This window comes from Pipistrellus kuhlii, unplaced genomic scaffold (genome assembly GCF_014108245.1).
Source record: "Pipistrellus kuhlii isolate mPipKuh1 unplaced genomic scaffold, mPipKuh1.p scaffold_m20_p_3, whole genome shotgun sequence".
Classification (NCBI taxonomy): domain Eukaryota; kingdom Metazoa; phylum Chordata; class Mammalia; order Chiroptera; family Vespertilionidae; genus Pipistrellus; species Pipistrellus kuhlii.
In genome coordinates, this window is record NW_023425529.1 from 31,371,749 (window position 1) to 31,388,954 (window position 17,206).

General features: G+C 39.1%; 1 protein-coding gene across 1 annotated transcript in view; it reads right to left on the reverse strand.

Annotated features, from left to right (window-relative positions):
* TMTC1 (transmembrane O-mannosyltransferase targeting cadherins 1) overlaps window positions 1–17,206 on the reverse strand; it is a 226,651-nt gene that overhangs the window by 110,301 nt on the left and 99,144 nt on the right. Inside the window, exons 6-7 of the mRNA XM_036456258.2 lie at window positions 2,685–2,766; window positions 2,158–2,261 (exon numbers count right to left, since the gene is read on the reverse strand). Coding sequence (XP_036312151.1) covers window positions 2,158–2,261; window positions 2,685–2,766 — 186 coding nt within the window. The remainder of the gene's footprint in view (window positions 1–2,157; window positions 2,262–2,684; window positions 2,767–17,206) is intronic.

The following is a 17,206-nucleotide window of genomic DNA, read 5'->3' on the forward strand; positions in this document are numbered from 1 at the left end:
AGAACTACAGTGCTGCCATGTTAAAGAAATGTGAAACTCCACATATAACAAGTGTACTGAAATGTCCCTGGGCATCTGTGTATTTTAAGCACAAAACACAGGAATAAAAATTTTGTTTAGTGTAAAGAAAGGAGAGGAAGACTATACAGGTGTAATAGGATATTCTATTCTGTATCTTTTTAAAAAAATAATTCTTTATCGTTGAAATTATTACATGTCCTCTTTTTCTCCCACTGCCCGTTCCCATCTCCCACCTATTGTCTGTGCCCATGGGTTATGCATACAAGATCTCTGTATCTTTATATTGTCGGAATTGCCTTAGGTGGATTTATAGACAGAAAATCCTGGGTCAAATGTTATCAGACTCCTCTAAAAAATGTACATGTATGCCTTGGAAGTAAATGCAGAACTTGACTGATGACTGGTCCAACATACTAATTTTGCCAGAGGTTCCACCAAAGAATTTTTTTTGCCCTATCCCCTCCCTGACAGTACAGATAGAGGGGCACCTCGTCCTGACACCATGGACCTGGGGCCAGGCACGTGTTTACTGATCAGAGAAGATATCAACAAAATAATTGGTTGGTGAGTTGAGAGGAGTCTGTTCTTGTTCTCGCCCATCTGTTTATTTGACTGCATCTGGGCTTTTGGAGACTGATAATGCAGGGAACAGGCTGCATCTAACTACAGAGATAAGAATACATGCTCAAATTCAGGAGACCAGAAAGCTTGGAGGAAACCCAACCCAACACTAAAGCAAATGGAGCCATTAAGTAAGAAAGAGGATCTGGCCAAGCTGTTTTTTCTCTTGAAAGCAGAAAGTACCTATTTCGGGAGCTACAGAAACTAAAACAATTTATCAATGAGCTAAAAATGCCCAGCCAAAGAGCCCTGGAGATTTTGAAAGCCAGCAAGAGATGCCTAAAAAGGACAAGTAGATTGCAGCATTAACAAAAATCTGAGTTAGAGATGCCAATCTTAATTAAAGGTTTAATTAAACAACATCTTGAAAAATATAAGCTTTAACAGCAATTTATAAGACTAAACTGCCTCCAAGGGATAAGCTGACACTAGAGGTTGAATACCATATAATTTCTGAAGGTATATTCAAGAATTTTAAAATATGTTGTAAGTAATGAAAACAGTCGTGACATAATATCTATTAAAACAGTTTAATCAAATGTGAAGGTATCCTTTTTGAATGGAAAATATCTTTAGGAACAATAAAGAAAAATATGTAAGGCCAAGAAAGTTAGAAATTTACCAATTAAAACATATAAGGTAAATGAGTGAAATAAAACAAAGATCACTGCCTGGCAAAAAAACAACAAACAAACAAACAAACAAACACTAAGTCCAACAATCTGTTGTCCCTAAGAGACATGAGTAAACCCAAATAAAAATGTCTCTACAAATTGAGCTTTCATTTAAGATTTATATGTCATTGCAAACCTGCCAAAATTGAATGTTACTCTTATGAAAATAATATTAGATGTTAAGTATATGAAACTATGAACAGTTAAGAAGAGGACATGTTAATGTTTAAGCATTATAGCAATATCCTGAAGAAATATATTAAAATTGTGAAATATAATTATAACTGAAAACCTCAGAAGAACATCACAGCAGACTGAAGAGATAAGGAACTAAATTCTTCTCAACAAACCAGATCCACTGATCAACATCCCCTCTTGATCCAATACCTCTAAATCTCTTAAAGACAAATAGTAAGATATAATTAGGTATATCGTAACAAAAGTTTTTGTTCATTTCTGTTTGCTACTTTCAACTTCTCCACTCATTTTAATCTCAAAAATAGTTATGATGTCCAATCAAGCTCAATGCCACACTGTGCATTGTTCTATAAGTTGCCATGTGGGCCACTTAATAGATATTTATACTTGATGATTAGTAGTCAATAAACTGTTTGTTGAATAAACACATATATGCCATTATGAGAACAATAGCAACAATATAACAAAATAGACATTGGTTGAAAAGAATTCCAAATGTATGAATAGTAGTTTCTTTTCTCCCTACAAGCTGAATAAGAATAAAACCTTCCTTTCTTTAAAATCCAACTTACTATTTAAGATTACAAATCAATTTAATTAATACTCAGTAAAGTTAAAAAAAAAAAAATGTATTCCTACTGACCTTGTGAGAATGTAAGGGGAGAATGAAGCTGGATTATCTTGTTCTGAAAAGAGGGGCATCGATCCTCCCATTATCCACAGGCGGAAGTACAACACAACAATCACCTTCAGAGGAAAGAAGATCTGGTAAGAAAAGCATTGCTTGTAAAATACGGTAGTTTATTCATACTGTGTCATGGCGTTCACATGTCCGTAGAATTCTTTCTCATGTGGCTTCTAAAGCTTTGTAGCATTTATGGCACGTTCACTCTTGGATCCTAAGATCAAGGTATTAGAACAGTGGTTCTCAACCTTTCTAATGCAATGACCCTTTAATACAGTTAGTCCTCATGCTGTGATGTCCCCCAACCATAAAATTATTTTCGTTGCTACTCATAACTGTAATTTTGCTAGTTAATGAATCGTAATGTAAATATCTGTGTATTTACTGCTGATTCTATTAAACAATCTGGATCATGTCTCTGAGCCATGTTACAGTGAAACATCTCTTAGCAGATAATTCAAAAGCATATATATATATATACTTACATAACTTATGACCAAAATGGCCCTTTTTAAGAATGGCCGCATGGTAAGCAGGAAATTTCTATTACTGCTTGCAGTCAGATACCTGAAACAGGAAGAAAAAGAAAATTTTAAATATGTGTCGGAGTCCACCACACATTAACATTCTCCTTTCAGTCTGACGACGCTGCAGCTCTGAAAAGGCTGAGAAAGACCGAAACTAGGAGTGTGGCTTCTGGGGCCAGACCACTTGGGTTTCAGTCCCAGAGCCCTGGTGCTTCCTGGCTGGGAGACTTTGGCCAAGTTTCTTAACCTCTTTGCACATCTATTTTTCTCACTTTATAAAAGGGGGGATACGAATAGTATCAAACAGAAGAACTGTGAGGAATAAACGAGACAATATGTAGAACAGGGCCTAGGAGTTCTGTTAGCTGTAAATATTACTATCCCATCTAATCCCAATAACCCAGGCATTCTGTTGTTACACTAATCACAGGGATGATTTAAAACAAAATTGGAGTTTATTTGCCTACTCCACGTAGTTTGAGAAGCACAATGTCTTCTACTCACAAAATTATTTCACCAATGTTTTACTCCTAAAAACAGAGAATGTCAAGGCTATGTGGGGTAAATTTATCCAAGGTAAAGTTAGTAACCACCGGTGGTGGGATCAGAGCTCAACCATAAGCAACAGATTATCTCACCTGCTTGAGGCTTTTGGAACCAAACTGGATTATAAGAATGTCAGCTTCTAGTGGAGCAGACCCTGCATCTGCCACAGAGCTCTCACTTGAATAAAATAAGAGCTCCATATATCCACCTATCGCACATGCAATCAGGTGGGTTTTTCTTTAAATATATATATTTTATTGATTTTTTTTTTTTTTTTTTTTTTTTTTTTTTTTTTTTTTTACAGAGAGGAAGGGAGAGGGATAGAGAGCTAGAAACATGGATGAGAGAGAAACCATCAACCAGCTGCCTCCTGCACACCCCCTACTGGGGATGTGCCCGCAACCAATGTACATTCCTTTGACCAAAACCAAACCTAGGACCTTTCAGTCTGCAGACCAACGCTCTATCCACTGAGCCAAATAGGTTTCGGCTGTGATCAGGTGGTTTTAATAAAGATAATGAAAGGGAAGCAAGAGGGGCCTGTTACCAACCCCAAGCAAAAAACTAACGCAAGGCATTTTCACCTACATGCACATTTCTATATTTTTAAAGTACAGGATGGAGGGGGAAAAGTCAAATTGAATAGCATCATCCAGCAAGCATGCACCAACTCATCCTTATTTCCCCTAAGCTTTTCCATTTTTTCTATGACTACTTTAAGCCCAATTTCTCCTCAAAGAACTGATCTGCAGAATCTCTTAAAATTTGCATTTGAATGAGGTCTCCTTACACAATGGGACTATTCTGTAGGACAGAGATCCTTTTTTAAAACCTGAGTGGGTTAGTACCACAAAGAAATGTCCACCTTGGTAATTCCTATCAAAATATGTATGAGTCTTCTGCTTTGATTGGATGTATGAATAAAAGGTGTCCACACAGCACTGTAAGGAGGTGACAGTGTCACTCAGGGGCAGGTCTCTTCCCTTTTCATCTCCTGGTTGGGTTGGTAAACAGCTGAGAATCTGACCTTTCACGTATTTAATGAGTGGAGAGAAGGTGAGCCCAAAACACCACCCAGAGTCCGCTTTTAGCAAGCTCTGGTCTGGATCCATCCCCAGGCACTGCACGAACGTCCTTTCTTCTCCCTTAGCTCTCAATAGAGAGGTTGGCAGGAGCAAGGCCAGGAATTCTGGCAACTCCCACCACACAGGTGCATCAATAATGTCCCAAAATAGGCTCCGGGAGCCCACACATCCTGAACGCACAAGATTTTCAGTATGTTTGCATTTGTGTGTTTTTCTGAGGCCAATTCCTTGGCTTTGATCATCAGTGTTAACTTGGTCTGTGATTACAAAAGAGATGCAATCCCTGCTAAGCATGTCCTCTCAGCTCTGCCTTTACTCTGGCAATCATTTTCCAAATAATTCAACAGAGACCAGCCCTGGATATTTCTGCCATTCCCTCTGGGAGATAAATGGCTGCAGGGAGGGGAAGGGCAGGAGAAGGGGGGCTGGGGGGGACTGGAGTTGCAATGCATCTGAATGAAAAAGTACTTCTTGGGTTGTTCTGCTTGGGGAAGCTTCATGTCTCCATGACACTGGTTTATTTTAACACAGTGTAAAATGTAGAAGTGGTTTCCTTTCTATAAAGCAACAAACCCTAGGGTTTAGGATTTTTTTCAATGGTAAACTTTGGTAAGTTCATAGTTTGCTTCACTTCAAGTTCACTATGATGGTTGTTTTTATAAGGTATCTTCTTGTTTAGAAATTCTTCCTCCGTGAGAAATCCCATTTCCTTGAATGTTAACCTCTTATAGTCACCAAATAATTTACTCTTAAAATACAGCATCCTGAAGCAATGACAGCCTAGAATGATGCAGAGAGCAGTGGCTGGGGAAAAAAAAAAAAAAAAAAGACCTATTTTCAAGTCTTCTATTTTTAGTTGCTACCAATATTAAGTAACAAAATAAGCCAAAATGGCATGGCCCCCTTTTTTTGACAAACACAAGGTCAGGCTGAGATCCCTAAGCTCAGACAGGGAGCACCCCAGGGCTGAAGGCTCTGCATCTTTTCCTCTTCTTCCCAGAATTCACAACAAAAACATATAATAACAATATTATTATTAATGATAAAAATGGAAAATAATTAATGTGTGCCTGAGTGATTACATTGTAGCAACTTATTTACCACTTACAACAAGTCTATGAGGCAGAACATTCTAATTCCTTTTTACAAAGCAGGAGAAAAAAGAAAACAACCAAAAAATTAGAAGCAATACTTAACTGTTATAGCAGAGTCTCTTAGCTATTCATTTCAAACACAAGCTAAAATATCTGAGGTGCCTTATAAAGCACTATGCAAATGCCATCACTGACTTATATTCCCAGGAAGCTAGAGAAAATCCCAACAACGAAACCAAACCACTGAGGAAACCACTAGAATGGGAACCAAGCATCCAGGGTTCTACTCTTGTGCTTCCAACTCATTTCTTAAGTGACTTGGAACAAGTCCATAGGCCTTCTGTCTTTTGTTGTGTGAAAGAAAAGAGCCACAAGCTAACCTGACAAGCTCAGGGAAGGCCTTCGTGGCAGTCTTGCAAACCCAGAGACCTAAGGTAACCACAAAAGATGGTTTGAAAATTAAATATCTAATAGGTTATAGTAGGTAGTCATGTCCCAGATATTTTCCCAGACAAAGATCAACTTTGATCTTTTTACTGAGCCCATTTGCCTTTTTGCCTCTAAGATAACATATCTGTGAGATGTCTGGGTAACTTGTAACTTCCCTTTTTCCAGAGCCCCTGGGGAACAACCAAATGTGGTGGGCACCAGGACAGATGCCTCAAATTCCTTCTTTATCATGTTAATTGTTCCTGCACTCACCTGAGTATACATCCATCATTTTACTTTTTATCCAATCCCAGGAGTTTCCCACCACTTTGTTTTAACCCGCCTCCTTAGTCCATCACCAATGAATTTCATGTAACTCACCTATGTCCCTCCTTTGATTTCAGTGTATAAATAGAGAAATGTAACCCGCCATTCTTCGGAGCATTATCTCAATCCATTGAGGTTTTGCTTCCCGGCAATTGTCGACAGTTTTGGCTCAAATAAACTCATTAAAAAATTCTTTACAGGTTTCAATGGTTTTTTTCGTTAACAGTTGTTTCCCCCGCCCTGTATCAATGAGAGGTGGACTAAATGGTTTCACTGTCTCTTTCAGTTATATATTATTGTGATGTGTAGATGTTTCACCAAATGATGACATCAGAAATGACAACTGAAGAAAAGTAGAGAGAAACCTACTGAAAATTTAAGGAAAAATGCCAAGGGATTAGGAAAATATTAATGGGTTCCCATTTGAGTAGACCCATCATAATTGCAGTTGCATATAAAAACACATTATTTGTTTTGTAATTTAATTTTTATTGAGGTAATATTGGCTTATAACAATTAAATCAGTTTCGGGTTATGCTCACCACCATAAGTCCAGTTTCCATTCAACACCATCAACTGAGCCCCTTTACCTGTTTTGCCTTCCCTCTATCCCTGTTCCCCTCTGCTCACCACCAATCTGTTGCCTGCCTCTATAAGCTTGTTTTTCTTTTGTTTTTTCATTTGCTTTTTTTCTTTCTAAATATATTTTTAATTGATTTTCAGAGAGGAAAGGAGAGGGAGAAAGAAACATCAATGATGAGAGAGAATGGAGAATCATTAATAGGCTGCTTCCTGCATACCCCCTATAGCACATGTGTCAAACACAAGGCCCGCGGGCCAAATCCGTCCCGCCAGGCCTTGCAATGTGGCCCGCACCGCGCTGTCATCACTGCACTCTGCTGCGTTTCCATCACAATGACAGTTTATGACTGTTCAGTAAACCATTCGGCCCGAGATTTAGGCTGGATTTTAGATTTTGGCCCCTTCTCTGATTGAGTTCGACACCCCTACCCTATAGGGTATCAAGCCTACAACACCTTCCCCCTCTTCTTCCCTCAGGCCCATTTTCTCTGCCTTTCTTTATCCTATGCTCTGATGCTCTCTCTTCCTTTGCCTCTGCAACTTCCTTCCTGAGTCTGCACAGCCCAGCTGGCTCATTTCTTCCTCTACCCACCATGTGAGTTTCTGAATAAACTTTTGCTAGTATTTGAATTTCTTGGCTCAGGATTATTTCCTTAGCCAAACTCAAGGATGAAAGTCTAACATTCTGGTGCAATTTGCCATTAACAAGCCAACGCTCTTCTTTTTTCTGTGTTTTCCTTACCCTCCAGTACTATACCAGGGTCCAAAATAAGAAGGGTAGGTACTGTTTTCCTTACCTTAAATCTTGGTGGTTTCAATGAAGATATTATATTGTACTTTCCAGCTCTTCTCAGAATCTCTCAAAACCTGGTAATTTTGCCTGAATACCAGCTCCACTGGCAAACATCTCAGACATAAAAAGCTATTGCTATTTAACGTTGTACTGATAAATTATAAAATGCTATATCCCAAATTCCTTCTAGACATTAGTCCTACTAATTTAATTTCTCCTGCTCTGTCAAGGTAATAAAGGAGATTAATAAAGAGTCACAAATTATGTACAAAATGCTGAATCCAAAGCTTTTTAAAACAGGAATTCAGAAATCTGCATCTCTTTGAAACACAAGAAAAAGATATTTCAGTGAACCAAATAACAAAGATAAAGCTTGAGTTAGAAAAAGATTATAAGCTTAACAAAAGCAACAAAGGAAATTTAAGTGGGGTTGGGTTCTCTCTTCAATGCACTCTCCTTGAACTTATAAAGTGCTTCATCTAAATCTTAATAACCAAAGGCATTCCACAGAGGAGCAGAACAACCTTTGATGTCTCCTTTGATATTTAAATGAAGATTCTGAAGGAAAGAGCTAACTATTCTAAAACAAGGATGCATTTCTCAGTTCAATCTACTCAGAAACCCAAATTGACTCTCAATAACCCATTCTGTGGCTGTCAGTATTTCTGCTGAGAAATTTTAAACTCTTAACTCAGTATGTTACTTACAAATAAATGTTTACTTAGATTATCACACACAGAATGCAGGAAATAAAGTCAGAGAAGGCAAAGGGGAATAAAATTTTAGTTCTCTTAGCTATTTTGAAAATTCAAGTTAGAATTGGAAGGACTCAAAACAGCTCAGGTAGTTTTCCAGGTGAGAAAAAAAGAAAATACAGAAATGTTAACTGACTTGCAAAAGGTCATGGTCTGGTGGTCAAAGGTCAATGAGTTTAAGTTTTCCTTAATTTAATCAGATGGTCTAATTTATATTCCTTCTACAATGAATTTAGGAGGAATTTTTATGCCTCCTACATGTAATAGAAGAAATATAGTTTTGGTGATGTCACCCTTCCTGTCAGTAACAGCTCCAGGTAAGTTTTAATTCATTAATAGTGGGGAATATTTAATACGTTTAGTTTGTGCTAGTCACTGTGCTAAGCACATTAGTTTTTTACTTTCATTTAATCCTCACACCAGCACTGTGAGTCCAAACTTGTGAAAGGAGTGTTTAGGGGTGAAATAGGCAGGTTTAGGAAATTTTAGGAATTAAGGGGTCGATGGGAAAAAGCACAGGCTACAGAGCAGCAGGAGGTACATTTCCATAGAATAAGGGAGCTGAGCTGCAGAAGGTACACATGTATAGAATGAGGGAAGGTAATAGGAAAACCCAAAGAAAAAGAGAAACAATAAGGGAGAAGAAGAGGAGAACCTCCATATCTCGTGTGAGGGTTAAGCTCTGACGTTGCTATAGTGACCTGTCAGCGGGGATATCAAGGCACAAAGAACTGCAGCCTTTATAAACCTAAGGAAAGGGGACTTAGTGGGACTCTTTCCTTGTCCCCCGTGGGAAGCTGTGCTTGTTTCCACCATTTACTATAAACATCTTTCATCCGTGGTTTATTCTTCGACTCCACCAGGACAAGAGCCTGGGAACCATCCTGCCCAGAGGAACACCAGGCATTCCAATCCAATTTTGCCATTTCACTTCCTTGTCCCCATCTTGTGAAGGAGGCTTAAGGTACTTCCTCAGGATCTGCCAGTGTCAGAGGTAAGACCCAAATCCAAAAACCAAAGTGAGCACTACTCTATACAGCATAAAAGTAAAATGGAACTAGTTTACTCAGCGCAGTTTCAACATAGATTATTTATGAAGTGGCATTTCTGCGTGTTAGCCACACAGGCAGCTGCACAGGGACTGGCGTAGGCTTAGGGGCTGCACTGAGCACAGCCCACCTTGGACAATGAGAGCTCCTAGCACACATCAGTGACAGACCCCATTCCTGCACCTGGCCCACTTCTCACAGTGTTTTAGTCAAGCTTCTGAAATCTAAATAAAGGAATTAACATTAAACGAGAGCTTCAAAATCCTCTAAACTTGAACAGCAGTAGAATAATCCCTAAATACGATTGATGTCGATTCTGTCTCCTGTTTCCTAAGCCACATATGGGCAAAGTGACCTTTCCCCAGACATGTCCTTTCCCCCTAAGCCTGCCCCAGTCCTTTCCTGATGTTACCCTTGTCTCTAGGGCCTATAGATACTGTGGAGGAGAGGGAAAGTCCCCCCTCAACCTCTCTTGTTATTATGACTGGACTGATAATAAAACTGACACAAGACCAAATTAACAGGAGGAAAACCCAATTGAATATGTGCACCTGGGAAATAAAAAACGCTGCTCAGAGAAATGGTCAAAGCAGGCAGCTTTGTATACTATTTAGACAAAGACACAACAAATTCATGAAGATTCGACAGGACAAAGAAATTTCGGTTTCAGTACTCTTTAGTAAGTAATCCAAGCAAAGTTAGTGTTTGGGCAGTATTTAGGAAAGAAGTAATAAGGTTAGTTTATAGTACAGGCTTTTCAGCCTTGAGTTCTCAGCTCTAGCTCCAGCTCCCCCAAAAGGAGGAGGGTACCTTTCACAGGACAGATTTATTTCCTGCATTCAGGGAGATAAAGGAGGATCAGTGTACCCTTCCTCCCCGCCACCCCTTGAATTTATTGGGATGACATAAATTAATAAAATTATATAGGTTTCAGCATATAATCTTATAATGCATCATTTGCATATTGTATGGTGTGTTCGCCACCCAAAACAAGTCTCCTTCCATCACCTTGCACTGTTTACTTTTCAAGTAACTTAAATTCAAAATAATCAACATGCCATTGTGAGTTATGTGGAAGCTTGCCCTGGACCCTAATAGCCCAAAAGTCCCACCTCCAACCTGCTCTTTAGGATTTGCAAACATTCTGGTCAGTACCCAGGACACAAATTAAGCGCCACTGCTAGTAGGAAAGGTCACTTCATGGTCCAGGGCAGCACCCTTTCCCTATCTACGTGTTGCATTCATGTGGAATGCAGACCAGTTGGCCCAGTTCAGTCTCTCTCTATCCACTTTTGGGCTTGTTACTGGGCAAGTAACTTAGGCTGGAGTCTAAGATCCAGGCAGCTTAGAGTGAGGCCACAGAGAGAGGGAGACTCACCTAAATCTTTACAAAGCCACGTGCTCCAAACTTTCCCCAATTCATCCAAAAGAGCAAAAGATGCCCAGACTCAAACATCATGCACCCACTATGTCCCATGCCCACACTTGTTTCTACTTCCTATGGTGGGGCAGCAGCAGCCCTGACCCATTACCACCAGCCATGCACCACATAACATTTCTGTCAACCATGAACCACATGTACAACGGTAGTCCCATAAGATTATAACGGAGCCAACAAATTCCTACAGCCTGCTGCATCCTAGTCATCAGAATGTTGGAGCCCAATGCATTGCTCATCTGTTTGTGGGGATGTTGGTGTAAACAAACCGAATTCGCTGCCAGGCGTATAGCACATACAATTATGTGCAGTATGTAATACTTGATAATGATAATAGACAACTATGTTACCGGTTTATGTGTTTACCATACTACACTTTTTATCGTTATTTTAGAAGGCACTATTTCTTTACAGCAAAAAAATGTTTTCTGGCAGACAATAGGCCATGTTATGCTGGCAGCAGCCTCACACATGCCATGTTTACCCAGGTTTTTGATTGCATCATTTCTCTTGTGCTTGATTGAATCTCGTGTTTTGTTTGGTTTTCAGAAAACACGCTGTGCAGGTTGGTAGCCTCAGAGCAGCGGGCTATGCCATGTAGCCTACGTGTGTTGTAGGCTAGACCATCTAGGTTTGTGTAAGTGCACTCTATGACGTACAATGAAGAATTTGCCTAATGATGCATGTTTTGGAATGTATCCCTGTTGTTAAGCAGCGTGACAATATTTAATACCCACTAGAGCTTCACTGTCCTAATGACTTTCACAGCAATGTGTTTAAGCAAACATCCCCATTTTCTCTGCAGCCCATTTTACTCTCTCACTAACACAGTGCTGCTGTATTCCCAGTCAGCAAGCCATGTGCAAAGTAACTTAACGGTCAAGTGAAGAATAGCGTTTGTTTCTGTCTTAACTCAGCTGAGTTTTCCTTGCGGACTCAGCACAATGTTTTTCACAGTAAGCATTTAATCCATCAAACTAAATTTTAAAAAAATCCTAATCATGTAAGTCTTAACAACACTATCTTTATAAACCCCACTGGCATCAAGGCCCAATTTGAGATTGTTATTTTAAGAAATGCATTTTCCTGTGCTAAACTGACCTCAAGCCCAAAAGAAAGTCCTCTGAAATTTTTCCACTCTAAAGTTTCCGAACCTTAGAGATTTTCATATAAGAGACTGGATCTTCATCAAAGGTGACCAGCCAGCCCAGTCTGTCTAGTACTGAGGAGCTTGCTGGGATATGGGTCTTTCATTGTCAAAACTGGGCAAGTCCTGGGAAAACAGAAGGAGATGGTCACCCTACATGCCATTGTCTACAAAATTCAAGGAGAAAAATAGTTTCTTTTTCTTGTCCTGGACACACACACACCACCCCTCCAGATCTGTGCCTTGCTATGTCTCATACATAAAAATTTAATCAAAAGCAAGTGTTTCTCTGTTGGAAGATATCTACTAATTGGTTGAGCCTGATGATTCTGAAAACATGAGAACAAGAATTTTCTCACCACACATTGTATCTGTCTACTAAATCTTTTCGATTTTAATAAGCCAATACAGACAGTCCTCGGGTTATGACGGACTCAATGTACATCGTAATGTAGTTATGTTGCCATCTCCCATTTTTTATATAAAAAAAAAAAATTCCGTCACTTCGATGTATGTACATATGTGCTTTATGTTTTTTTATTATTTATTTACCACAAGTATAGGTCAGGAATTGTTATCTTTCTTTCAATTTTTTTTTTTTTTTTTTACTGTTTTCACTTTATTACTGCTCTGTGTGTGCTCCAGGTGAGTGATGTAGGTGCTTATGTAGTGGGTTCCAACTTATGGCAAAAATCGTGTTACCTCGTGCTGTAGGAATGGATCTCCGACGTAACCCGGGGACCTACTGTACAAGGTATTCTGTATAGCATCGTTTTATAAAAGTAACAAAAAAGAAAAGAGGACAGGAAGAAACAAAGTTTAATAACTAATACTGTACAGAGTTCCCTGTATGTGCTTCCATTAGCATAGGTAGCTAACTAGTTATTAATAAAGGGAAGGAGCAAATGGGCAGCCAATGGAATCTGATGTTAAGTGTGATTAGGAAGCTGTAGCATTCACAGACTCCCCAGGGGACAGTCACAGAGGACACTAATCCCCGAGGCCAGCTTTCCAATCTCCCTGTGGGACAACTGGCTCCTTTGCTAAGGTTACCGAGGGAAGGATAAAACAATGGGGGAAATTTCTTTTGCTGAGCATAGAGAGTAGAGCCAAGACCGCTCTATGGGCGGTTAAGTCCATGTGTGGTAAAAGCCAGATGACGAAGCAGAACTTTTGAGGCATGCACAGAAGCCAAAATGGCAAAAACACCGGATAGGATAAGGGCATGAAAATCCCAAAGATCCAGGAAAAAGTTTTTATAGGGGGAAGGCACAGCACAGGCCATGGAAGAATTAGGAAGAAGATTGGTTAGTTTGAAAGAAAGCTTACCTTTCCAAACGCAAGGAAATATAGCCAAAGATTAACAAAAGCTCAAGATGCTTGTTTATTTGTTTGAGCTCTTTCTCCTCCATAAACCATGCAAGCCTGGGCTGAAGTATGGCACATATCGGGCCAGAGACCAGCTGGGAGCAGAGACTACGCTGGACTAACAAGCCCAATGTGAGGACATGACAGTTATGGGTCCTGACCTGCCTGGTGGGCACTGTGTTCTCCAGGCCTAGGACTTCTTACCCAGTGCCACCTGAGCCACCTGATTGTGGAAGAGACACTGGGCTCCTGAGGGCAAACCTTTGTTTTCACTCCAGTAAATGTTGTCAATCTGCCTCAAGTCCTCTTACCCATGGGTCCCCAAAATGCATTCCCTGTGACTCTGTGAAATAATCCTATTTCCATCAGCACTGCTTCTACTAACCAAAGATAAACATTTGAGTATCAATAGAATATAACTAGCAAATAAAGCAAAAAGAATCAAGCATTTGTCCTGTGTTGTCTATATATATAAACTGGACCCCCAGGGTAACCAAATACTTCATGAAGAAATATTTGTTTTTATATATATCCTATCCAATAAATGAAAAGAGAATGATAGAATTAGACTAGCACAATTTTTCACTCCCTACTGAAATAACGAATCGAGGCATATGACAACTCACTTCAGAAAAAGAAAAACAATCAGAATTATTTACTTCCTCCGAAGTACACATCACCACTGATTAAGTATTCTTGTCAAAAATTGAAAGCCCAGCCCAGCCAGAGAGGCTCAGTGGTTGAGTGTCAACCTGTGAATCAGGAAATCATGGTTCAATTCCCGATCAAGCCACATGCCCTGATTGTGGGCTTGATCCCTGGGGAAAGGGGGGGCGTGCAGGAGGGGCCATGCAGGAGGTGGCCTGTCGGTGATTCTCATCATTGTTTCTATCTCTCTCTCTCTTTTTCTCTCTGAAATCAATTCAAATATATATATGAAAAGCCCAAATGCAATCAAATCTCTAGATCTAGCTATCAATTTACAAGAAATACAGCAGATAGAAGACCATATCAACTGACATCATGGAAGTGAAGTCACCAAAATACAGACTGTTAGAAGTTTCAAAACCCTCAGCAAAAGTGAGAACTGCATAAACTCAGTATGAACACTGCATTCCAACTAAAAGGCATGACCAACTTCAGCAAGGTTTCTAGCAGCCTCCAGCCTAGTTCCTGGAATGAGCCAGCCCCCTGTTGAGTTCTGGTCTAGAAGAGCTCAGGGAGGGCTGTCCAAAGGATTTACTGCTTTGTTCCAGTTAACTCCTGAGGATAGGCCCCATTCCTTTTCTGGGAACATTTTCTAAAAAGGGGTCATGATAGTAAATTTTTCCTCGGTCCTTTTGAGATGTATATTTGTCTCCTACAAGCCAGGGGGTGTCTTTCTTCAGGATCTGAAAGCCATTTCTTTTAAAGTAATTGTCAGAAAGGACAAGGCCTCTGTCTTTCAGTCCCAGGGAGGTCACAAGTCTCACTTCAGTAATTGCCAGCTTGCAGACACACCAGCCTAATCACATTTACACTGACCAACCCCTTGTCATTTTCCACTTGAGTCTCCATTCTCTCCCCCTCCCTACCTCACTCTCCCTTTAAAATGCCCTATCACCCTTGCACAAATTGGAATGGAGTGCCCTACCATCAGTAGTGGCTGAATAAAATCTGTCTTCACTGCTTTAAAGCATGGCTGTGTTTATCTTTGAGAGAGAAAAAATAGTACCATGAAAAAGGATAATTTATGGAATAATTTTGATTTTAAAAACATGTCAACCAATTGCTATGTATAGATATTATTTGATTCTCTCTAGAACAAACAGGTGAAAAAATATGAAAAATGGGAAATGGATTGATTAATTAGCTATTTAATAATATTAAGTATGTGTTCTTTTAGATACAACAGTGCTATTATTGTTGTATTTAAAAGAAGAATCCTTTTATTTTAATGTTTTATTGACATATATATACCTGAAGTACTATGATGTCTGGGCTTTGCTTCCAAAGAATTTGAGGGTGAAATAGGAACTGGTACATGAGGATTCATTATGCTATTTTATCTAACTTTGTACATGTTTGGAATTTTCATTTTTATATATATATATATATATATATATATATACACACATACACACACACACACACACACACACACACACACATATATATATATGTGTGTGTGTGTGTGTGTGTATGTTTTAAATTAGGACAATTATTTGACAAAGGACTAGTATCTATATTATATTGAAAACCTCTCCAAACTCAACAGGAAAAAAAAATAAAACAAGCAATTAAATTAGATAATGTCATGAAATGACATTACACTATAGAATATGTATGAACGGTCAATAAACACATGCCAGTAGCCACAGGAGAATGAAAATAAGACTGCAATGAGATAACACTGATATCACTACATATCTTTCAGATCACCAAAATAAAAAATATAAAAACACAAAAAATCGTGACAATACCAAATGCTGGGTAGGATCCATAAAACCTGGATCTCCTCCATTGCCAGAGAAAATATAAAATGGTACAGCCGGTCTGGAAAACTGTTTGGCAATTTCTTAAAGATCTAAACATACACTTATCTTGTGACCTAGGAATCACACTCCTGGGCCTTCATCATAGAGAAATGAAAATTCATGTCCATGAACAAAGCCCATGCATGAATGTTCATAACAGCTTATTTATAATAACCCTCACTGCCTCCCCCCCGCAATCACACTTCAATAAAAAGGAACACATGTGATATACACACTAACATGGATAAATCTGAAAGACATTATACTTAAAAAGCTAATCTCAAAAGGCCACATACTGTATGATTCCATTAATATAATGTTCCCAAAGTATTATAGAGGCATAACAAAATAGTGATTGTCAGGGTTTAAGGTTTGTAGCAGACACAATAAAGGGTAGACACACCTATTGATATAATGAGAGAGCATGAGGGACATATGTGTGTTCACAGAATAATCTGTTATCTTGATTGTGATGAGCTTATATGAATTTCCAGGTATGATGAAACGTCTTAAAAATATACACATATATTATACCAATGTAAATTTCCTGGGTTTGATAACTATAATAATAAAAGCATAATATGCTAATTAGACTGAATGTCCTTCCATATGTTCTTCCAGATGAAGCCAGGGCTTCAGCTGAGGCTGCTAGGAAGGGATCCAGGCAGGTAAGGCTGCAAAGGCCTACTCTTGCATGAATTTTGTGCATTAGGCCTCTAGTTGTGCTATAGCTGTATGCACAATTAAGCTTTAAAGGTAACTGGGTAAAGGTTAACGGGACCTCTCTGTACTATCTTTGCAGGTTCCTATGAATCTCAAAATATTTTAAAATAAAAAGTTGTTTTTTTTTTCAAATCAAGCTAATCTAATTCTTAAGTCCATATCTTTCTCCCTGTTCCATGCTGCCTCATCACTGAAAAACATTGAGCTCAAAGCATGAACGGTGTTAAAAACTCATGTATTCAGCACCTGCAGTTACCTTCTTTTGAAAAGGAGCTTAGTGTAGGGGGAATTTGGTTACCGTTGTCAGCAACTGAATCATCAGAACCTCTGGCTTCCTTCCTTTAATATACCAAGTTTGGGATTCAATTGCCCAGACAGTTTCAAACTGCAGAGGGTTCACAACTGAAGTCAGTGGAAATTCTGATTTTTAAGAAGTGAAGTCAAACTTATTTATATCATTCTTCCAGGAGAATGCGGGGGAAAGTATCCAGGAACTTAATATAAAATTCCCCCAAAAAATGCTGAAACCAGTTTGGCTCAGTGGATAGAGTGTTGGCCTGCAGACTGTAAGGTCCCAGGTTCGATTCCGGTCAAAGGCATGTACCTTGGTTGCGGGCACATCCCCAGT